This window comes from Squalius cephalus, assembly GCF_949319135.1.
Source record: "Squalius cephalus genome assembly, chromosome: 18".
Classification (NCBI taxonomy): Eukaryota; Metazoa; Chordata; class Actinopteri; order Cypriniformes; family Leuciscidae; genus Squalius; species Squalius cephalus.
In genome coordinates, this window is record NC_137139.1 from 21,269,077 (window position 1) to 21,293,072 (window position 23,996).

General features: G+C 37.2%; 2 protein-coding genes across 3 annotated transcripts; both read right to left on the bottom strand.

The window, feature by feature from the left end:
• Positions 1-580: 580 nt before the first annotated feature.
• Positions 581-18,769, bottom strand: atp13a2 (ATPase cation transporting 13A2). 2 transcript variants are annotated; one of them, XM_079850321.1, is made up of 29 exons: positions 18,691-18,769; positions 16,434-16,531; positions 16,177-16,344; positions 15,972-16,030; positions 15,427-15,496; positions 15,262-15,341; positions 15,079-15,156; positions 14,922-14,991; positions 14,614-14,748; positions 14,447-14,513; positions 14,212-14,343; positions 13,941-14,102; positions 13,350-13,460; positions 13,195-13,241; positions 12,294-12,482; positions 10,240-10,446; positions 9,776-9,883; positions 8,349-8,505; positions 8,101-8,212; positions 7,216-7,340; positions 6,773-6,957; positions 6,571-6,663; positions 6,372-6,451; positions 6,029-6,181; positions 4,545-4,641; positions 4,206-4,429; positions 3,959-4,110; positions 3,367-3,539; positions 581-3,280 (listed from the first exon to the last, which is right to left on the bottom strand). In XM_079850321.1, the coding sequence occupies exons 1-29, from the start codon at positions 18,707-18,709 to the stop codon at positions 3,113-3,115; spliced, it is 3,519 nt and encodes a 1,172-aa protein (XP_079706447.1). In that variant the 5' UTR covers positions 18,710-18,769; the 3' UTR covers positions 581-3,112. The 2 variants fall into 2 exon arrangements, with proteins under 2 accessions (XP_079706447.1, XP_079706448.1); XM_079850322.1 differs by lacking the exon at positions 18,691-18,769 and adding an exon at positions 17,563-17,758.
• Positions 18,770-18,868: 99 nt separating this feature from the next.
• On the bottom strand, positions 18,869-22,722 carry LOC307146385 (succinate dehydrogenase [ubiquinone] iron-sulfur subunit, mitochondrial-like). The gene is made up of 8 exons (XM_079850329.1): positions 22,549-22,722; positions 21,865-21,998; positions 21,641-21,726; positions 21,370-21,506; positions 21,150-21,266; positions 20,944-21,045; positions 20,713-20,835; positions 18,869-20,554 (listed from the first exon to the last, which is right to left on the bottom strand). The coding sequence occupies exons 1-8, from the start codon at positions 22,609-22,611 to the stop codon at positions 20,474-20,476; spliced, it is 843 nt and encodes a 280-aa protein (XP_079706455.1). The 5' UTR covers positions 22,612-22,722; the 3' UTR covers positions 18,869-20,473.
• Between the last annotated feature and the right edge of the window lie 1,274 nt (positions 22,723-23,996).

Here is a 23,996-nt window from a genome sequence, read left to right on the forward strand (position 1 = left end):
CAGACGGGTATCATGCCCTGCCTGAAGACACAGAAATCTGTCTGTAAATACTTTTCAAAATGCCCATTTAATAAAGACTTTTTAAATAATGTCTCTGGAAAACATTTTTGAAAATATTTTGTCCCCATGGAATCAAAATCAACATCTTTGTTTTTTTGTTTACAGAATGTTAAAGTGTTTGTTATAAAGCATTTATCCATGCACATAATTTCTTCAAATTATGCCCTCGTAATCTTTAATCAAAAACTCTAACCTTCCCTTCCCTTGAAATGACGTCTGTTCTCTTCATGATGTGTCTCGGCTCTACTTTTCTTTTCACTTTTAATTTAGTCTCTCGTTATCTATTTATAGATATTATGCAAACTCGTCCTCTTCTAGAAATCACTATATGTTTATATTAAAAAAAAAGTCAGCTATAAATGAAAATTCACTTTTCTAAATGGATGTTATTTATTGGGGTCCATTTTTCGTACCTCGCTTAATACATCTGAGATGATTTGACAGATGCCAGGATGTTCTAATCGTGATAACTGATCTCTGGCTAATTTGGCTCTTCAAACAAATTTGCAGGTTTTATTAAAATATATATATTACTGTGTGTTCATTGGAAAGGGCAGATATATTGATACGCCAAATCATGATCAGCAATGCAGCGTTGGTAATATTTCAAATAATCAAAAAAGGAAACAGCCAAGCAGGCAAAGACATAAGTTCTAAAAGACAAATGAAATATGTAAATATTTGTTGCACGATTCCAAATTATTTACATTTACGCATTTGGCAGACACTTTTATCCAAAGCGACTTGCATTGCATTTCAAGGTACACATTTTACATTCTTACTCAGTTCTTGCTTTCCCTGGGAATCGAACCCATGACCTTAGCGTTGCAAGTGCCAACGCTCTAAGGGCCTCTCAATAACATATTTCTAATGGTACTTTTTACGCTGTGTTATTTTATATGCATAAGTTAAAGTTACCTGCATCTCCTGCACTGCACCAAGCCACCGGTATAATAGCGGTCACAAACTGTTTGTAATGTAAGGCTGTCTATTACAGATGATAAAACATTTCAATTATTTTCAACTAATTTGAAAATGATGTATAGAAAAACATTTTCATTTATATTTTTAATTATTGTCCCTGGTTCAATAGGGTGCTCTTGTAAGAAAGTAGCAATGTCTGGGACAGACTTACTCCTTTAAAAAGACACAGTCAAATCATTGTTCACGTGAAATAAGCTGCTCCTGAGCAGGTTTGAGCTTATAGACTTGTTGTTATGACAGCAACTCCAGGATGAGCATCGAAGAACCTAACAATCCTGGATCATGTCAAATTATCAACAGTTAAATCCTGATAACTGAAAAATCCACGTTTAAAGAATGTTTTCCCCTCACATGTTTTATTTTTAAGATGTTTTTTTGGCATTGTCATTTTTTTATTAAAATGTAGCCTAGTAACTGGACCCCTGATGAAAGCATCAGATTTCTCTATGGTGACATATGGTGGATGTCGCCAATAATTTAATTTGCTTAAACTCCGCCCCCTTTCTTACAATCGACTGCAAGCATGCTTTCACCCAATCAACAATGGCTGGATTAAACCAAGTTCCTGCCCTGTTTTAAAAAAATATATTTTTCAATAATCTGTTTCACTAAGAAATAAAGTGGGCAGCATGTATGCATTACTTTTCCAATACGACAACTTGAAAGCTTTGGTAGAACATTTATGGTCCAAGAAAAAAAAAAAAAAGCATATGGGTTTACAACAACATGCTCAATATTTTGGAATAATGTTAGTAACCAAATCAATCAGTTCACAAGGCAATATGCCCCTTTTTCTGTATAAACTGTTAATTTGCATGTATAAATTGTTAAATATGTTTCCACCCCTTTTCTAAATCATTCAGCACACCTTCAAAAGACTTAAAGCTACAATATGTCATTTTTTTAGCCGCTAGGGGTCGCTAACCTCTTAAAATAACAAAGGCGTAGGTTGATGACGCATAAGCGGAATTATGGAACTTGTCGTCATGCCGAAGGATCTAATAATGTTTATGGATAGTGAATACATTGATGTTTTTAACATGACTGTGGTATGAAGCAGGGCGCGATTGCTAATGAGAGACAGATATCAGCACCACACGCGAGTCCTGTGGATATTTCATTCAACCGAACTACCCGCAAGTGCTGAATTAATACTCATATAGGTCAGTTTATTAGACGAATGAAACTTGCGAGGTAACGCAGCGCTGTTTCACTTGGTCTACACTATCACACTAAACTGCATTTGAGTGTGTTGAAAGTTGTAATGGTATTCTATGTGTTAGTTTGTCTGTATGAGATTAGCAGTAAGCTAGATCAACATTAGAATAACATACTGATCACATTCTAACATTTCATCATGTTGAGCTGTAGAACACTGATTAGTTTTATGTACATTTGCTCACCTGTCTAATACAAGAGTGGCGTCTCTGTCAAGTCAAAGTTTGTCACGGACGTGGAGCTCTCGGCATCTCGAAAACGCCACGCTGATATTGATCCTCGTTTTGGTTCTACTTTTGTCCCAGTCTGCTTGCCATGGTCCATAATGTTTGAACGAAACAACAACAGCGTGAGCGTGCCGCTAGACGTAACGCAGTTGTCCACGTCTGTCACCATGGTTACTATGGCAGTACGAGCGGAAACCAGGTATAACGTGGATATTACGTCATTGACAGGCGACAAGTGGACGAGCCATTATTTAAAATTGTAATTTCTCTGAAATTAAAAATCTTTGGGAACTTTTGGGATATTGTAAGTACACAACTGCAGGAAATATATCACACTGTGCAAGTGATTTTTGCATATTTTATTACAAAAATCTTACATATTGTAGCTTTAAAAGTTTTTAATTGTTCATTTATGCGTTATATTATAAGAAATACCATGACTAACAGTGATCTTTACTTCACTCTTGTTACTGTATGATAAGTTTTGTGCCATATATAATAGGCAGACAAGGACGGCATCTGGTAGCCATACCTCACTAGTGCACTGAGAGGTGCTATCAGATCTTTGGCAACACTGGATATGTGCATTGGGAGATTTGAAATGCTAAAGCGGGAGGTAGGTGTTAGCTAACACCGATGACGGTGCACTGTGGTGGGAACAAGGTCTGGTTCAGGGGCGGCCATGAGGGTGTTTCTGCAAGCTGGACGTCTAGACGTTTGAACTGCTTTTTGGACTCGCGTTTTCCCCTGAGGTTGCGAAGGCAGTTCAGGGCCCCTTGGTCAATAAGAATCTGTAAAGAGAAATAACTTAACTGCAATTACTGATATTAGTTTCATGTTCCAGACGCCATGTGGTCATGCATGTATTTGTCTGTACCTCAATCAAGTAGCATATAAACAGGTTGAGTGCGGCTACGGCCACCAGCAGTAGTTTATATCTCATATCAGTGATGTCATAGAGCTGCAGCACACGATGGATGATGGTATGGCGGAAAAGCACCAGCCAGCTCATTAGAGCAAAGAAGAGCAGCAGTGCGACTAGGAACAAAACTAAGAAGAGGAGGAAAAAAACATTAAAAATAACTAAACATAGACTACATCTACATTGAGCACATCCTTTAATAATGTCTACAAATTATTAAATGGTTATCGGGAGTGGGCAATTGAGAATTATTACTTATTCTAGAATTCTTGATCACTGTGAAATCTAACTTGCATGATGAGAGGAAACACATGTACATCCATAAAATCTACATTTAATAAAACACAAACCCCAACGTGAATCTACAAACTGCTCAAATGATCTGGATTCAGTCAAACATTTTTTTAAACAAATTGTGATTTGTTTACTCCATTATTTTATATTGATGATAAAAGATTATCGATAAATGGGTTTACAGTGCATTTTCTGTCAAACAAGCCTATGTTTGCTGTGTTAAACAGGTCTAGGGTCAGGTTAAAATGCTCACCATTGTAATACAGTGGTTTTTTGTAAGGATATCCTTTAGTTATCACAATAGACATGATGATATACTGGAACCCCGATAAGGCAAATATACTTGTGTTCTCCATGTTGGGCAGGTTTGCAGCCCCTGTCTTAGTGGAATTTAGAGGCACATACCTGCAAACAGTCGCATAGTTATAACGCAACAGTTATGAGGGTACAAGGATTTTTAATGTTACCTAAAAATTAGGTCACTTAGGTCAGTTGCTTACCAGTCTTGTGAGACAGTGATAAGTAGGGCAGACACTTGAGCAAGGATCAGCAGCACAGTGTGAACCAGTAAACTAGCCAGGACTGGCAGAGATAGAAGACTGGCAGCTGGTCGCTGGGGGTGGATCTCATCGCTGGGACCTCCCCGTCCCATCACTATAGCCAAAACTGTCACCAAAACTAAATCAAAGAAGAGGAACTGAAAATCTCCCAAGTTTGTTTTCTCCTACAATAGATAAAAGAAATCATCAACTTGATTGTTAAAATGCCCAAATTACTTCATTGTATATTTGGATATTGATTTTAAGCTCATGAAAAAATGTAAAATGGCAAACACTCACAGTGTAGAGAATAAGAACAGAGGCAAACTGAATCAGACTGTACAAGGCCATGTACTTAAAAAGACAGAATGATGTCACCAGTGAACACCTGCCTTCCCTGTTTTCAAACAAATTAGACATTAGATTTAGTTTTATAACAATACACATCATAATCGTAGTTTATTCAAATTAATTATTCATATTTATTTATTATTGTACATTATAACAGTGTATGTGTATATATATATATATATATAAAATATTCAATAAACAATTATTATTATTATTATCAAATATTTGAATTAATAAAGTTCATAAATAGTAATTATTATTATTAATAATAAATATAAATACATTATTATACATATCATATATTGATATTATAATTTAAGTCAAAAATACAAAATTCAATAAATACTACTACTAAAACTACTACAAAAATTATTATTATTAAAAACAAACATGATTAATATTACTTTAATTACTAGAAATAATTGTTGTAATAAAAGCAATTATTTTATTAATAATAATAATAACAAATAAATATAAATACACATAAATAAAACAAATTATATATTGATGTTATAATAACTTAAAGGACAAGTTCGGTATTTTACACTTAAAGCCCTGTTTACAGATCGTTTCTGATGAAATAGAACGGTTAAGATTAAAATGTGGACACATGCTGCTGTCCCGAGAATTTTAGGTTTATTTCGCTTTCCCCCCCACCTACACAATGGCAGCCTATGGGCACTGGAACAATCCTTCATAAAACGCATTAAACTTTCGTTTACAAAGACGTGAAACTCACCGAGTGGTCAGGGGTGTTCAATGATATGCTCACAAAAAAATCGCTGCAAAAGATGCTTTCCAACAGGTGTTTTACCATTCGTTGTAAAACTGTGGACCTATTTTTCCAAACGTCTCACACCCGTAGATTCTTCCGTTGAGAGCTTGAATAATAAACACTCCAGCCCAGTTGGTGGCGATAATGCACCTTTGCCAATTACAAGCAAACCACTGGCATTTAATTGAATACACAGAAGAAGCAGAAGAAGAAGCGGCGGAGTAATACCGTACCGCACACAGCCCATCCAATTCAAGTCAATGGAGTTGGACAAAAACTACGATAAAACCTGTTGGAAAGCATCTTTTGCAGCGATTTTTGTGTGAGCATATCAGTGAACAACCCCTGACCACTCGGTGAGTTTCACGTCTTTGTAATCGAAAGTTTAATGCGTTTTAGGAAGGATTGTTCCAGTGCCCATAGGCTGCCATTGTGTAGGTGGGGGGGAGAAGCGAAATAAACCTAAAATTCTCGGGACAGCAGCATGTGTCCACATTTTTATCTCAACCGTTCTATTTCATCAGAAACGATCTGTAAACAGGGCTTTAAGTGTAAAATACCGAACTTGTCCTTTAAGTCAAGAATACAATATTATTTATACAATTTCTGGCTAAAAGCCAGGTAATAATGTACACATTATGGTAAAAGTGTTATTTACTTGATGAGTAAAGGCACGCAGCTAATGTTATCAGACTTGGATGTGAAAGGAGACGCCACAGAGGCCTCAGCCTCAGACAATGACACACCGACATCTGCAGCCCTCAAGGCTCCACAGTCATTGGCTCCATCCCCACACATGCCCACCCTGTAACTGCACACGAGTCAGGAGATATGGCAGTTATATTCAGTGTTACAAACCCCTGCTGACAAATATTACTGTATTCATTGTTGATTTATCAATGATGTTGTATACTTCTACATTTTTTACAGATCATTTCCAAGCAATGCTCACTACTGCTCTTTATTTCCATCTGACCACACATTTCAAATACTGAACTCACTTGAGATTCTGCAGTGCTTTTACTAGCTGGGTTTTCTGTTCTGGGGTCATGCGGGCGTACACTGTACCCCTTATCAGAATCTGTAACAGAAACAATGAGCACTGTCAGTTTCCAGAAAATCCATTTGAAAAGTATGGTGCCCACATCACCAGTCTAAAACTGGAATGAATCAATACTCGTAAAACTTAATCTAAGTCACCTTGGGTAGATATTCAGGGAAATGATCACAAAGTGCTGCAAAGGACACTCCATTTATAGCCAAATGATAGCCGGCACTGTTCTGGTAGAGACCCTTAGGGTACAGGAAGAGGAAATATTTCTCAATTAATAAAAACTCTGTATAAGACATTACTACATGATATGTCAATGGTAACACCTATAAAGCACTTAATAGGTCAAACCTGTACTGGATTATCAATAGTCTCATGAGTATTAACGGTGGCTACTGCACCATCTCCTTGATGAAACTGCAGCGAGGCCATTGAACTGGCAGTAGGGGGCGATGCATGAACGAAAATAACCTTCTCATGTGACAGCACCATTCCACACGCACGTGCTACATTCACAGCAGTGAGAATATTGTCACCTGACAGAGCAGAAAAAAACAATGTGACAAATCATTTTCACTTCCCTGTCTATAAAGCTGAGAGAGAGAGAGAGAGAGAGAGAGAGAGAGAGAGAGAGAGAGAGAGAGAGAGAGAGAGAGAGAGAGAGAGAGAGAGAGAGAGAGAGAGAGAGAGAGAGAGAGATGTTTAGTGTCAATTTAACGATCATAAAGCAAATCATGGTTTATAAACATTCAGTATAAGGGTTTTTAGATTAAATTTGTCATTTTTGGACATACCTGTAACCATAACAGGCCGTAATTGTGCCATTTTAAGAGTGCGAATGACTTCAGCACTCTCTGGCTTTACTTGGTTCTTCATTACCAACAGACCCAGGAAGTTCATGTCTTTCTCCACCTCCACCCTACAAGCAAACATTTATCAAGATTTATCATTGCTTTTCCAGATACAGTGTTTCAGAGAGACACAAAGATGCTTTACTTGTTTGAAAGGTAAATTCGCTTGTCCCAAAACATTTTTAACAATAAAGCTTCTGTATATATTATTATAAAATGAGACGAGGCCGCAGGAATGTAAAGCATGCATCTGTCTCTCTCTAAATATCTATTATATTTTATAAATAGAATTTAAGTATGCAGTAATAATTAAATTCACTACAGTTTAAATGTTTGGGATCAGTAGGATTTTTTTAAAAGAACTTAATACTTTTATCCAGCAAGGATTCATTAAATTAATAAAAAGTTACAGCAAATACATTTATAATGTTACCAAAGAGTTCTATTTCAAATAAATGCTATTCTTTTTAACATTCTCATCAAAGAATCCAGAAAAAAATGTTTCACAGTTTCCAGAAAAATATAGAGCAGAACAACTGTTTTCAACATTGATAATAAGAAATGTTTCTTGAACAGCAAATCAGCATATCAGAATGATTTCTGAAGGATCATGTGACACTGAAGACTGGAGTAATGATTGCATTACAGTAATAAATTATATCTTCAAATATATTAAAATAGAAAACTGTCTAAAAATGTTCTTACTGTATTTTCAAATAAATGCAGCCTTCGTGACCATAAGAGACGTCTTTTAAAAACTTTTTTTTTTTTTTAAATCTTACCGACCCCAAACTTATAAACTGTAGTTTATAAAACAAAACAGCTGACCTTTCAACAGTGGCTAGGTCAGTCTCCTTATTGAGGTGCTTGTAGGCAAATCCAAGGACCCTGAAGCCCTGGCTCGCGTACTCCCGGAGAGTGGGTGAAAAATGAGAAGGCACTGTCACAAGGAGAGCACAAAGACAGAACAAAACTGAGCACAAAAATAAATAGGTAGGTAGCATTTCATGTACTCCGGCTTGCCATTCTCAAGGTGATATAAGAATCAGGACAAGTTTCAAGAGTCAGGCCCTCACCACTTTCTCTGAGGCAGAAGCTGGCCACCATCTCAGGTGCTCCTTTAAGGAATGCGACAGGAGAATCTCCACCTGGCCCAACGCTCACCACGCTCATCCTTTGCAAAGAAGAGGAAAATGGGAATCTCCGCACAATTGCTACTGGTTGACTGACCGACTGAAAAACACATAAAAGGATAGGTAAATTAGGATTACAACATTATAAAAATGGCTTTTTGCTTTTCTAAATTTTTTGTTTTAAAGAGCCAGAAATAGACATTCTGTCACCATTTCCTCATGCACATGTCATTCCAAACCTGTATGCCTCTCTTTCTTCTGTGAAACAAAAGATATTTTGAAGAACACTGGGGTCCAAACAACACTGAAACCCATTGACTTTCACTGCATAGACAAAAACAGTTTCAAAGTATATTCTTTCATGTTCCACATAAAGAGAGAAAGGGCCCTATCTTACACCCAGCGCAATTGACTTTGTACACCGACGCATGTATCATTCCTATTTTGCACCCGCGCACAGCGGACTTTTCCCTCCACAGACGCACGTCGGTAAACTAGGGAATGAACTTGCGCTCCCGGGGGCGGTTCAGCGAAAAGAGGAAGCGTGTTTCGGCGCAAACGTTCCCTGGTGCTATTTTGCAGGTTTAGAAAACAATTCCGCCACTGACCAGGAAAAACCCAGTCTAAAGTCAGTGGCGCGTTGCACATGTTATTCATATGTTATTTTAAGGGCGCGTGCTTGGCCATAATCAATGTAGCGTGTGCAGAACGCGCATGCAATTTGCTTATCTACACACAAACGCAGCAGTTCTCATTTTTAGAAAACCATACATTATTATTTATGAAAAATATTAACACACGAGGGAAATCATTGCTGTATCCACGAAGATATGAACAAATAGGCATAAATCTACTTTCCACATTTACCCAAATTTGTATACGCCTGTTTAACCGAAGCTAATTTGGGTGGGTTTCTCCCATCCCCATACAATGTCACTTCTCTGTCTTTTACGGCCCTGACGAGAACGTCGGTCTCCTCGGCTGTGAAATGCTCCTGGCGTGCGCCTGGCAAATCCGCCGCTATAATAGCAATCCGCCATGGAACAAGCGCGCCTGCTCTTAAAGGGAATGTGAGATGATGCTCTGATTGGTTTATTTCACATTACACCCAAACCACACCTATGAATAATGAAGCTACTTCAAACCAACCCATTTTAGATTTGCATCGGGCGCAAGAGTCATTTATCCCGCCGGTATAATAGCAACAGCGCCCAAGACCCACCCACAAAGTTACTTGTGTTTCGCGCTTGATACTTGCGTTTCAGATTGTGAAAATAGGGCCCAAAGCCATACTGGTTAGGAACGACATGAGGGTGAGTAAATGATTTTCATTTCTGATTGAACCATCCTTTTCATTCATATCAACTTACATTTCCTTCTGACAAGAGCTCAGGTCCAGGAGGTCTCATCACTGCTAATACTCTGTCTCTCCCAAATTCAGAATCATGTCCCATCTCACTCTCCGGCTCCGTCAGTTCCTGTCATTTTGCATGCAAGATGACATGAGAAGTATGAATCTGTTTTGTTTAATCAGTTTTATGGCAACTTTGATATGTAAAAGGCTTAAAGAAATGAGATGCGAATTACTGAAATCAGCTCACAGCTCTCATTATGTCGTTCCAAACGTTCACAAAAGAAGATGTTGGTAGCTATAAGGTTTTGGTGCCCATTGACTTTCAATGTATGAACCAGATTGATCTTCTTTTGTGAGAATAACAAAGCAAGTTATTCAAGTTTGGATCAACATCAGGATGAATGAATGTTGAAAGAATTTTCATTTCTGGGTAAACTATCCCTTTAAGAACATGAAGCACTGTGAGAAACCAGTCATTACCCATCCAGTGGATTCAATCATTTTGAGCTCTAGTGGGTCTCCAAGTGCTTGACCCCCAAGCAAAGCTACAGAATGGCAGGAGGCAAGTGCAAAGAGCATCATTCCAGGAGGGAGAAAGAGAGGGTCAGGGATCAGCTCGCCAAATACCCCTCCACTCGCTTCCATGACACCCCACACATCCAGACCCTCCTCTGTCAGAGTGCCAGTCTGAAACAAACACAAAGAAACTGACAGTTTTTGTCAACTCACAATATACGTTTCTATACAGTTGCAAATTTAACTTGTGCACAAAACTGGAATATCACATAAAACATTTGCGAATAAAGCAGCGTTTCCATCCCATGTGTTCAAGAGAGAAAAATCACTTCCAGGGAAACTGGCGCAAAATATCTAATAAAAATGGAAGCCACTGTGGCTCTTTTTACCTCCATCATAAACGACTTGCGTCTAAGAGTGTGCAGACGAAACGCAATAAATGTTGTCAAGTTATCATGCGTTCAGATGCTAGTGTTTGGGAATGCGAGTGTGAGATGTTTCTGGGAGGTCATTAATACCAAATTATCCTGATGATAGACTTTGGCTCAGACATTTCAGAATGATCAAACCAATATTTGAGATGCTGTTCAATGATATTGGTCCGCTGGTTAGTCCAGTTATCCAATCACATCTACTGTTGAGGCAAAGTCACGTGAGGGTCAAGGGATTTATTCGGTAAATGGGTTTCACTCGTAGTTTATGCGCATGTCTTTTCGGAAAAAAAAAAAAGTAACCGCCTCAATTGAGCACGCAATTTTTTATGCGCAAATTTAGAATTTATGCACATCTTGGCATTTCTACCCGGTGCTTTTTTAATGTGATATTTCGAAAATGTGTATAAAAATGGGTGGATGGAAATATAGCTAATGAAAATTATACACCACTCTCTTTTACTAGCTTAACTTTAAAATGCCATAAAAAAACTGTAAGATCAATGAGAACACCTTTATATAAACATTCATTGACACAAAAATATGCATACAGGATGTTAGACTGCAGCATCACTTCAGACAGGATCTTGATATTTAGCAAGGCAGCAGCAGCGATCTTATCAGTCATTGCTAACCCTCTATTGCATAATGCTGCCACTAATAAACCCAATTTCTTTGCTTTGAAAGCACATGATGCATGTAAGATGGCAATGAAAAATGAAATGCTTAATAATAAAGGGCTAGAGCTAACTTAGAATAAATCGGTAAAAATCTTTCTTTTAGTCTCACTATATCCCAGGGGACTTTTGTGCATATGAAAAATATGAAGCCAACCTTGTAAGTAGTTTATTTTAAAAAATTTAAAGTTATTTAAAATTATTTGTTTGTTATGAAGAATTGCTTAAACATTGAAACACTATTATGCACTGTGAAATGGATAATATATATATATACAATTTATTATTGAATAATTTTATTGACCCACAAAAATATGAATCATACTTCCTAGAGAATAAAATTCAGTTTAACAGTTTTAGTCTAAAACTTATTTGTATGTTTAAAGTTTAAAATTATTTCTATGTTATGGGGAAACAATATGAAATGGATATGGATGGAGTTACTGTAGAAATAAAATATCTATAAATATAATTAATTTATAAACACCCACACACAAATATATGCAATACATATACTATTTGATATTATTATAAGTAATATGATAATAATAATAATTTTGTCAATAAACTTATCTATGTTAGCTAGATGTGTGTAAAAGGAACACTCCTACAGTCAATAGATGCGACACGGGGAGTTAAGGAAAGAAGTTCTGTATCGGTCTAATCCAGGGCACTGATGGTGTAATCATTACACAAACAGAACACCTTCACTGAGTAATGAAACAAAGTTTATTTGAACAGCCTGAAGCTCAGTCTTTAAAAGCCAAATATTAGATTAAGCAAATTCTTGAAACTAAAGTGGCATGAATATACCTGAGTTGAACTAACCATCTACAAGGTGATTCATCAATCATCAGGACACCATTTTAAGGATTTCCTTAAAGCATTGCGTGAAACCTTGATCACTTACCTTATCAAAACAGAAAAGTGATATCTTTCCGCAGATATTAATACGAGGTGGGCTTATGCAGAACACCCCATGCCGCTTCAGGCGATTCTGGGCGTAGATAGCGGCTGTAGTTAGAGCAGCAGGAAGAGCAGGTGGAACTATTATTGTCACAATATCCAGAGACCGGATAAGTAATTCGTTCCAGGGTGTCTGATGACACAAGTGAATACACAGAGGAATTAAATCTGAAGTATAATTATTTGTAAATAAAATGCAATTTAGGAAGAAATAATTTAAAACCAAATAAAATGCAACCCCCACCCCCTTTTTTAGCAGCACAGGTTCTACAAATATTTCTTCCATTCATTTTCCCCATAGGGATTTTAAAAAAGTCTTTATAAAATCAATATGCCATGAACCAAGCCAATCAGCTACAAGGTGAATAACAAAACTACAAAGTTCAGTTTGAAGCAAAAACGTTTTTGAAAACAAAAGTACGTGACTGTGTAGTTAACGGCTTTACTGAGGGAAAGAAATACAATCCCATGAAGCACTGCGAACATCGTTTAATTTAAAACGATGGAGAAATATAAAACTACTAATTTACAAATGTTGATTTCTATATATATATCATTTTAAAAATAAGCTAAAATAATGCAGGTTTATGGCTTCAACAAAAGCAAAAACCATTGATTAACAACTTTGTAGCTCACAGTAGTGCAGTCTTTAAAGCCTTATAAGTTATCGTTCAAAAATAAATTTCTCTATGGAGAAAATGAATGGAGTTTTTACTTCCGGAACCCGACGTTTGCGCTCGATTACTGTAATGCTAAAAAATCTTGACTAACAGAGGAAAAAAAACTAAGTATTAAAGAAAGAAGTATAAGATATGGCCCCTCCAGTGTAAATATGAAATACTTACATTGCTCCTTGACAGTATCACAATGCTATAAATAGTGCCAACCAATGCTGAAACACAGATATTCACATTGATAAAGGCCCATATACTGCATTATAAGACATAAACAAACGCCATTATATCACATACATAAGAGCCTACCAAGTAAACCAACTTACCCAGAAGTCCTAGAAAAAGTAGGAACTTCATAGCGTCCTTGTAGAAGCGAAAGTCTAATGGTTGAGGGTAGAGGATAGAACTAATAAGGTCCCCTTTGGCAGTAAAAAACCCTGATGAACAGAATCAAAAGAGGTTTTCATGAGAAAACAACAAAAGGAGGTAAACTTGAAAGTCATTTTATGGCTTCTCTGCCTTGTAGCTAATAGCAAGTAGACTGTAGAGTATTTAATATAAATCAATCAGACATTTTTCTGTGCATCCAGGCAGTCGTAATTTACATGTTTAGGGTAATGTACATGTTAAGTTGAAAACAGTTGTGCTGCTTAATATGTCTGTGGAACCCAAAATATATATATTTTTTCAGGATTCTTTGATGAACAGAAAGTTGAAAGTTAAAACTGATAACATTGCAAAAGAAAAAACACTTTTGGCAATTGAATGTGTCCTTGCTGGATAAAAGTATTAATTATATAATATAACATACAACATATTACACATATTACACATAAAACATAAAAACATATTACACACCCCAAACATTTGAGTGGCGGTGTATAATATAAAAAATGATGTATTGCTTTATAAATCACCTGTGTGTGTTACAACAGCAATGGCCCCAATCCCAGCAGGACCGCCTCCTTTAGCCTGGATGAGCTGTGTGCCACAAAACAAAGTGTGTCTGCGTTCAGATTCTAGACTGTATGTGGCTCCAGAAGTAGACAATGGCGTCTTCATCACTGGTATGCTCTCACCTGTCAGTTGGTAAAGCGGCAGTAGTGAGAACGGAAGAACGGAAAAGCCTCTAAATGCATATAGATTTAGTGCAATACACAATTTCAAAGGCCGTTTGCATTCTCTCACCAGTCAGCATGCTTTCGTTCACCATGCACTCCCCAACCAGCAGGGCGGCGTCGCACGGCAGGAGCAAACCCTCAGCTGGAATCAAAATACAGTCACCTGGAACCAGCTCCTCAGAGTTTACACACTCTTCCTCTGGAAAGACACACAAACAAACATGCTTTCACAAACAAGCCAACATTGTGAAGAACGTCACTTTGCTGGCAGCATATTGTTAACATTTGGTAAGCAATGTCACCTCCGGTGTCCCTGCGCACAGTAATGTCCACTACCAAACGGGCCATGCGGCGGAGAGTGGTGCTTTGCTGCAGAGACATAAAACGACATATTATTATTAACAACTTATTATATGAATTCACAGCAAAACAAGAGAGCTCAAAAGTAGTATAAATAATGTTTGCATACCTTACGAATCTGATAAAGAGACACAGCGATGGAAATTAAGGATATGATGAAGATACAAGCAGCATAATAATAGTATCTGTCTGACATCCACAGGATGATGCTGAACACCTGAAATACGTAGAACGGATTGAGCACCTGAAAATAGAAAAATAGAAGGAGAGCGGATCAATATATAAATCTTTCACAATGTATTTAATATATAAATCCAGGGTATGGCACTATTTAATCACTAAATAGTGTCCGTAATAGCAAAATAATCATTTTACAGCGTATTTAAAATACAAAAAGTAGGGGAAAAAAAGGTCTACCTCCTCAAAGAGAAGTTCCAAGTAAGACTTCACAGGTACATCAATGATATTGGCCCCAAAAATTTGTTTTCTGTAGGACAGAGTAAAAAAACAAAAACTGATTTTGTTTGGCATGAATTATATTCACATGTCATATAGCAACTGAAAGGGTGCAGACCTTGTGTTTTGGTCTGCTCGACTCAGTCCTTGCTGTCGGCCATGCAGGTCAGCGCAGGTCCAGCCCTCATTGAGGATACTACAGAAAGATTTACAACCACACAATTTCAGCTTTATAATCATATTACCATGTAGAGGCTTCAGAGGAAACAATATATATATATATATATACACCAGACACTACCTTGCTTTGCAAAAGGCTCCTTTCCTGCCAATCCATATGTAGCGCATGCCCTCAAACACATAGTATCTAAGCATGGTTTTCTAGATGAAAGCAAAACATGATATGATCAAGCAGATGGATCTGAAATGTACATAACACCCTTTATTTTGACTGCCCTTATGTTACCTTTTCACTGTGTAGCTGCACGGTGTCTCTCCATTCATTCTCATCCGCCTCTCCTCCTGCAAACTCCAAACTGAAAGAGATCAACATAAAATAAGAGTTAAATGGCTTTATAAACAAGAGTATTTTTGAATATGTTTTTAATATAATAATTAAATAAATGCATACAGTAAAAAACTTTACCATTTAAATTATATATAATTTTTCCCACATTACAGCAATGACAATGTAGGCCAGAAAGTGCTTAATTGTTATGAAAATAATGTCACAATGCAAAAAGAGGTATTAAAGGGATTCAAATTCATCTAAAATTCAATTCAAATATTGTGAATTCCCATTAGATTAACTTGTTTTTTCTTTTGATTTAAATGTGAAATTTAATATATATTTCGGTTTATATATAGATGTATATAAATATGAAGGTTTCCACCTTATTTTAAAAAGCAAAGAATGGCTTTACACAAGTAGCTGGTTCCTTTTTGAAACTTATAAAACACATAAATAGAAAAAAGGAGAAGCAGGAGTAATAAATGGACTGTGGGTCTTACCTGCCTTCCTCAATTTCCTCTTTAACCACGTCTACAACAAACTGCTGTCCATATCTGTCCTATCATAATCAAATAAAAAAATACCCTTCCTTATTATGAAAAACTGTGATTTAATGTACACTCTTCTCCCATTTGTCAATATTTTACCAACCAGTATTTAAATTTTCAGTAAAGCAGACAGTCTGCATATGGAGACAGACAATACCTTTAATAGTAAAACATCCGCCATTGAAATGGGACAGGACTTGCACCGGGCCAGGATGCCGAGGCGGGGGCGCCAGTTGAAGAGCACTAGCAGCAGGCCTACAGAACATACCGCCCCAATGCGGCACAACCACACCTTCCAGCACACCCATCTGTACCCCTGAACATCCTGAGAAACAATTCACATTACATTTGATTATAAAATTAATAAAGTTCTAGAATAGCAAGAAGCGCATTTGTGTTTTCCCAACATCGTACCATATGTGAGACGGTGCTGAGGTCCTTGGGTCTTGGATCCTTTATGAGGGGTTCTGTGTCTGGGGAGGACGCATCATCCAGCCCCGGACAACAGCTTCCTAAAAGACAAGATCCGTAAGTGGTCCTGTTGAGCAGCAGCTCTTAAAGTTCACTAAGACATTAGTGCAAACACAATATATAACTTTCCAGTGTACACTCCCTTTTTGTAAATACAAGAATACACTCTGGCATTGATCTATGATGTCAATAGGACATTTTTTTTAATGGAATATTGCAGTAATTATTATAAATGATTTATCTGTGCACATCATTCTTTTTTTTTATTCATGTGCCCTTGTATTCTTTAATCAAAATTCTAGAAAAAAAGAAAATATTATAAAATGGCTTATTGCTTTCGTCAGTTTTGAAGGTTTGTAAAGATGTATTTTAAAAGGTTAAGCCTGAGAAGCTTGTGAGCCTGGAGTATTTCCAGGTCAAGGAGGATTGTAAAAGGGAAGAATCAAACTGAAAACTTCTTCTTTTTACTTTTTTTTTTTCAGGTCATGTGCTTGCTTGCTTGAAGTTTCTTTCTGCACAAACAAAAATTGCTGACTTTCACTTTATAGCCTAAATGCTTCCTTCAAACAAAAGTGAGAAACAGCAAAACTTTATAATCAGCAACTTTTTTTAGCATCCCAAGATTTAATGGTAGCCAATCTACGTCAGTATAATTTTGACACTCATATGCTGACATCCTTATAGAAAATATTAATAAGAAAATAAGTAGGCCTATTTTACCAGCTGAAACTGGGCAATACAACGGACACAAAATAAAATACTGAGCTATTTAGTGCTATTTTAAGTGGCTTTTTATGATGCAGAGCTTGAAATACAGGTTCTGCCACCTCAGTAGAGGAGGTAGAATATCCAGCAGTCAATGTGTTAGAAACATGATGCCCAGGCCCATTTCAACGAGTTATTTCACAAGTTCAAATCAACTGACTTTGATTCAACATAACGACAAGTATGCCTAATTATTGTTTCCGTCAGTTCTAACAATTGAAATCAATACCATTTAAAACCATACGTGCTGAAGAACTACGGTTGTATTTTTCAAGAAAGGCACACACACACACAAAAAAGCTCTTACCAGCCTTTGGTCTTTTCTCTGATGCAAGTTCCTAACAAAAACATTCACCACGAGATTTGTCTATGACATTACAGTTTCTACTTGATGAAATATCCACAACATTACAGTAAACCTGAAAGTGAGATAGGTAATGCTCCCGTTCAGGTAAGGTAGGGTAACTTAAGCCAACTCGACAACTCCGCCTACTTCCCTCTGTGAGCCGGTGAGCTTTCTTATGAACTGGTTTGTTTGTGTGTGTTTTTTTTGGGGGGGGGAGGGGGGGGGGGGGGGTGTCACGCGTAATGCAAGTCCGACTCACTTCTACGAATCGGTTCTTTCAAACTGATCGTAACAAGAATCGGTTCAAATCGACTAATTTACTTCTCATGTCATGACATCACCTCATTCGACGTAGTTTAAAACCCGTTTCAATCAAGCCATATGTAGCCGCATATTGATATTTATTAGGTTTTCAGTTTCGAATAATTTGTTTAGTGTTCGAAAAAAGTATTTGTTTAGTTCAGTTTTTGCAAGCATGATTCAATCCATTAAAACAAATTACTTTAGGACCTAAACAATGCATTTACATTAAATATATTTAACTCAGCTGACAAAGTTTTTGCACGTTTAATAACGTGTTTGAAAAGCATTGTGTAATGAAAACCAACTTTGAACGAGAACCGCTCGGAATGATTCATCGGTGAATCGTTCCGAGCGGTTCTCGCACAAAACAGATGTTGAGCCGTTCGATCGATTCATTGAAAAGATCCGACTCACAGAACAACAATCCTGGAGTATCCACAGCCGCCACATCAGGAAAACTCAGATTATGGTTAGTTTAAAAATCCCAATTAATCTAGCCTTCTGATGTCATACATTGACCAAAATACTAAAACTGATACAGATGAAAACAGATACAATGACAGTTTAAGGGATTTTCAGAAGCAGCTACATGTTCTGCTCTGATGACATTGAACAACTGAACAAATGTCGGATATCCAGTTTTATTCATATATCATACGAATTAAGTTTACAGATTGTAAATACACAAATTCCTTATTAAATTTCAGCCAAGACGTGATCAAGGGACAGTGACTTATTTAGTGATATTTAATTCAATATTGACATGCACAGGCGACTTGCACTTACCCATATCTGGTGAATCCATATATGATCTAAAACGTGAGTGCTAAAGCACACACTTTAACTCGAGGATCATCATTTCATTACACGACCGGAGAAAGTAACAGTTTCTGTTTCAAGTGTCAGTTTTATGAACGTGACGCCATAGCCCTTCTTCTTTGCGTTCTTTTGTCAACTCAGCCATTGAACACCGCCACCTGGAGGACATGACGAGGCTTGACCTTCTCTAAATCTATTTTATTCTGAAAAAGCATGCAATTCTCATCTTCTTCCCTACTATAAAACATGCCTTTCCATCATAGGCAGAACATCATTTCTAAACAAATGGCTGTGATCTTAAACATGCAGATATTTAAGTACGCTATGTTTTATAGCCACACACTACCACACAAAAACAAACTAAGACACAAGACAAATATTATGTTATTATATGATATATTAAGGCATTTTTTTACACCTTCATGCATTCATTACAGTATAACCTCAATGAAAAATGAATTTGTTTTACATTAGCAGTGACTAGGTCTCCACTAGGGATGCCACAATTCTCAATATAATATTGAACCGTTCGGTACGACATCCACGGTTCAATACGCACTTGTGAATTGCGGTTTTTTCGGTTTTACGTTTAAATAATTTATGTGCGTTTTATTTATATCCGAATTGACTGTTTGTGTGTGCCTGTAAGTCTACAAGCTGATAAGGAAATTCCCCGCGAGTAAATATTCAATATGCTCTAAATTTAGGGGGCGCTTAACCATCATTCCACACTTTAACATGGCGAGCGGCGGTGAAGTGAGGCTACAGTACGAGGAAGCGCCGGCGTCTTTCAAATCCGTGGTGTGGGGACATTTCGGTTTTGCCGTTGAGTATAGTGCCGAGGAAGATAAACAATAAACGGTAAACAATAAAAATAACTGTGTGCAAGCATTGTTTTACACGTGTAGCCTACTCAAACGGAAACACTTCCAACATGACTGCACATCAGCGGCGCCGTCACCCAATATCACTGTCTGAAGAAGGCACAAATATGTTTATTTGAAATGGTCAATTTAAAGAGGTCGCACACCGGACGCGCAGCGCCACGTCTTTTAAATTCGAACACATTATTCTCTATGAGTGTACGTAGCGCTACACACACCGTCGGCGCCTTTCGGCTCAGGACCGTGTTCAAAATCCTGCCGCGCCACAGAATGCCATCTATATAGTTTTACATTAAATGTACATTTATTTGTCTCAAATCGTCGTTAATGTATATACTGACTTCACCCTGTGCTGCAATATACATTTAGTTTTACATTCATTCACAGAAATCAGCTGCTTGAATGAAAATTGCTGATGTTATCGGATTTTCAGGTGATATTGTCAATTCATTCAGTTAACGGACGCTCTGAGGTAAAGAGATGTCAGTGTTAATTGTATATTATACAATACACTAAGAACTAGTGGACTTTGCTTAGCTTTTAAGTAAAATAAAGGAGTATTGCAATAAATCGTTTTTATTTTTTTCTCCTTAACCTCTTACTGTTCCTATTGCCTAAGCACAGAATAACAAAAAAAACACTATTATGTGTCAAGCCATCAGAACCGAACCGAACCGTAAACCGTGGTTAAAAAAACCGAGGTATGTATTGAACCGTGGGCTAACTGTATTGTTGCATCCCTAGTCTCCACTATCAAACAAAGTAAAACCTAAATATCCCATATTAGCATAACACTCCATACTTGATGTACACATTTACACAATAATTGAAATCATTAAGTACATTATATTTCCAGAATGTGCAAGTCAGACGGCAGACGATTTCTTTTCTTTGTAAGTCGCCATCATTTTCTTAATCTCTGCTATGGCCTTTCCGGGATTGAGTCCCTAAACAGGCGAGAGTACAACACAGATTAAATGGAATACAGTAACAAATGGGAGAGATTAAACATAAAAAAAAACGTTTACTTAATGTCCAACGACCGACAGAGAGTCTTGTCCATCGAAGTGAAAGGTGGCTATATTTTGATGGGAAGATGGCCTACCTTGGGACATGTCTTTGTACAATTCATGATTGTGTGACAGCGGTAGAGGGAGAAAGGGTCTTGTAATTTGGAGAGACGCTCTTCGGTAAAGTCATCCCGAGAATCAATCATCCACCTATACGCCTGCAGAATTCAATACAAAATCAGCAAGAGTTTCTCTGGTGTTTAACACATAAATAACACAATCATTGCTCATATAATAAACTTAGAGAGAAAAATACAAATAAATACCTGCATGAGCACAGCTGGACCAAGGTACTTGTCTCCATTCCACCAGTAACTAGGACAACTAGTGCTGCAGCAAGCACACAGAATGCATTCATACAGGCCGTCCTATGAGCATGAAGAAGAATGCATTTAAAAAAATCATTAGTAAAGATCACAATCACCCTTCACACTGACAGAATCAGTAGAATATTCAGCAGAAGGTCTCGAACCAGCTTTTCACGGTCCTCGATCGTCTGGAGGTACTGCTCTTTCCCCTGCTTTGACTCATCCTTCTTCTTTAGATAGGGCTCAATGGACTTGTACTGTGCATAAAAGTTGCTCATATCCTAAAACAACAGTTTATAAAGTTACAGGTACATTCTATTTATTATATTATATTATTATTTTATTTATTTCAGATTGATATTCAGTTAACAGTGGTATACTCACAGGCACAAGATCTTTCACAACATACATGTGAGGCAGAGGGTAAATCTTTGTCACTTTGCTGGTATTTGTATCTATTTTGTTTAAACAGGCTAAAGTGTTGCCCCCATTGATGTTCATAGCACATGAGCCACAGATACCTGTAAAGTTATATACAGAGAAATTACATTAATAGGACACAGTAGTTTATTTTGTGCTCAAAAGAGTAATATTTATTATTAAAAATACACATTTTCTTTCTATTTAAATGTATGTATTTCTTATATTCCTTTACCCTCTCTACATGAGCGTCTGAAGGTGAGTGTCGGGTCGATTTCATTTTTAATTTTGATGAGGGCATCAAGAACCATTGGGCCACATCTAGGATGAGAAAATGTTTGATGGTTTTGAAGGCAGTCGGATGAGTAAATGATGACAGAATTTATTTATTGGTGAACTCCTTTAAGTGCAACATCTGTGCTTATTGTCTAACATTCGTGTAAATATTGGTGTACTTACGTGTTCAAATTAACCTCATAGGTTTGCATGCGGGGCTTGTCACCAGATGTGTCAGGGTCCCATCTGTAAATCTGAAATTTCTTTATTTTTGGCTCAGGGGCAGGGGCAGCTGCTGTCTGGGCATATCGCACCAGCTGGGGTAGAAAGAGGACAATAAAAGATGGGTCAACATAAGACGGGTGATACTAAATGTTATGAGTTTACTGACATTATTACACAAAAACATATGCTATAGTATAAAATAAAACACATAGCATCCCTCCAGCTTTGAATTATATGAAGTACATGACTGTAGTAATCTCATGGCTTTGCAGAGTATGTAAATATATTAATATGTAATGCTCTGTCTTTGGTCTGAAAAAGCTTGAAGCCTCACTTCGCTTCACAGCGCCACCTCTAGGTGTACAAGAGAAGTGCGCGAGATGAGAGTTACATCACGCTGTTACCCAACTCACATTGGAATGTACTGTAGTGTACAGTACATACATAATAAGAAAAGAGAAACACAACTGAAAACAGTGGTTAACATGACTAAACACAGGTTAACGCTGGATCTGTCAGCTAACAATCTCAGCCTAATAAACATTTCAAACTTGGTAAGTTCCCTATGAAGCACAATGGTCTCACACACACTTATCGTACACGCGCATTTCTTTTTAAGATACTGACAGGTAAACAACTTACCACCAATGTCCTACAGTTGCGAAAAGCAACAGAGCTGATAGTAAGAGAAGTGCACGCAAACATCTTCCACTTCAGTGTTGTTATGAAGGACTCGGAGTTTCGTGACTTGAGCGGCTTCAACCGTTACACATATGTAAGGTGCAATCTGCTCCTCCTCCGAATGCCAGCGTCAGCGTCAGCGTCAGCGTAGATGGGCGTAAATGTGTCCTCCAACAATAAACAGCGACAACAGGACACGTAACTGTACCTTCTTTCGTCTTTCAGTCATCCCACGGTTATAGTCAAAGTCTGGAAATAATGTGGACAAATTGTGATTTCCAGGCAAGTCATGGAAATGAATAAACTTCACTAAAAAGTCATGGGATTTTAATATGATGGTTTCCCAGACAGCAACATAGTGTCGGCCCAGATCTGGCCCACATCCGGCTGTGTGGATTCCAGGTGTACCAGATGTGGGCCGGATCTATCAGCTCTACACTCTTAAAAATAAAGGTTTTTTATTGGTATTTATGGTTCCATGAAGAACATTTACCATCCATGGGACCTTTCAATTCCACAAAAGGTTCTCTATCGTGGGAAAAAAAGGTTCTTTAAATTATTTAAATATTTAAATAAAAAAAACATATATGTTCCAAGGGCCACAATCTGTACCTCATATAAGATGATATAAGGAGCAACTCCTCCACAGCATCAAAGGGTCAGGCTTCGTACAGTAAAAACTTGACCTATCGGTACTGAAGCAGCCAAATTTGAATTAACATTATAGGCATTATGAAACTAAGAGAACTATAGCAGGACTTTACCATACCCTTCATAATTCTGCATTATGAAATGTCTGACATCTTTATTCTTCATGATTCAGAAGTTAAAACCATAAACTATTGGTCATATCAAGATATGTTTTTAAATGCCTCATGTGTGACTCATTTGTTTGGTTTTGTTGTTGTTGTTGTTTTTCCCCATAATGAAAGTCAGTGGTCTCCAGAGTTGTTTTGGACATAAACTGAGTTTCATAAAAGACATACAGGTTTGGAATGACATAAATTATGATAGATTGTTCATTTTTGGGTGAACCTTAGAGAGTTTAGAGAGTACCTGATTAAATCATAAAACAAATACTCATATCTGATTAAATCCTAATTGTATACTGAACCCTGAAATGTTGTGAGTTTTACCTTATATTTTGTTATTGAACTCATCTGAAAACATTAGCCATTAAATTATTCAGGTTTTTGCTGTACAAAATTTAGCTGATCCACAGCAAAATAAATGCCAAATGCAAAGGTATTTATTGTGATACTCATCACTTTTAGGAGTGGAGAGCATTTTAAAACCCCCTTGACAGCATTTTAAGATAAATGCATAGGAGCAGAGCACAATGCCATTGTCTTAACAGCCTGCCACCTCGCAGTGCATGGCACAGCAGAAAACCTGCTTACCTGTATTTA

Bases quoted from the DNA above. Each gene is read 5' to 3' on its own strand.
- atp13a2 (XM_079850321.1), bottom strand. The intron at 15,157-15,261 runs GTAGTGTCTGGT...ATCTTTCTGTAG, and splicing joins GGAGCCTTTTGCAAAGCAAG to TATCCTCAATGAGGGCTGGA. The intron at 10,447-12,293 runs GTAAGTGATCAA...TGTTTGTTTCAG, and splicing joins CACTTTTCTGTTTTGATAAG to ACTGGCACTCTGACAGAGGA.
- LOC307146385 (XM_079850329.1), bottom strand. From the start codon at position 22,611: ATGTTTGCGTGCACTTCTCTTACTATCAGCTCTGTTGCTTTTCGCAAC. The intron at 21,507-21,640 runs GTAAAGGAATAT...ATAACTTTACAG, and splicing joins CAGACGCTCATGTAGAGAGG to GTATCTGTGGCTCATGTGCT. The intron at 20,836-20,943 runs GTATTTATTTGT...TGAATTCTGCAG, and splicing joins GTCCAGCTGTGCTCATGCAG to GCGTATAGGTGGATGATTGA.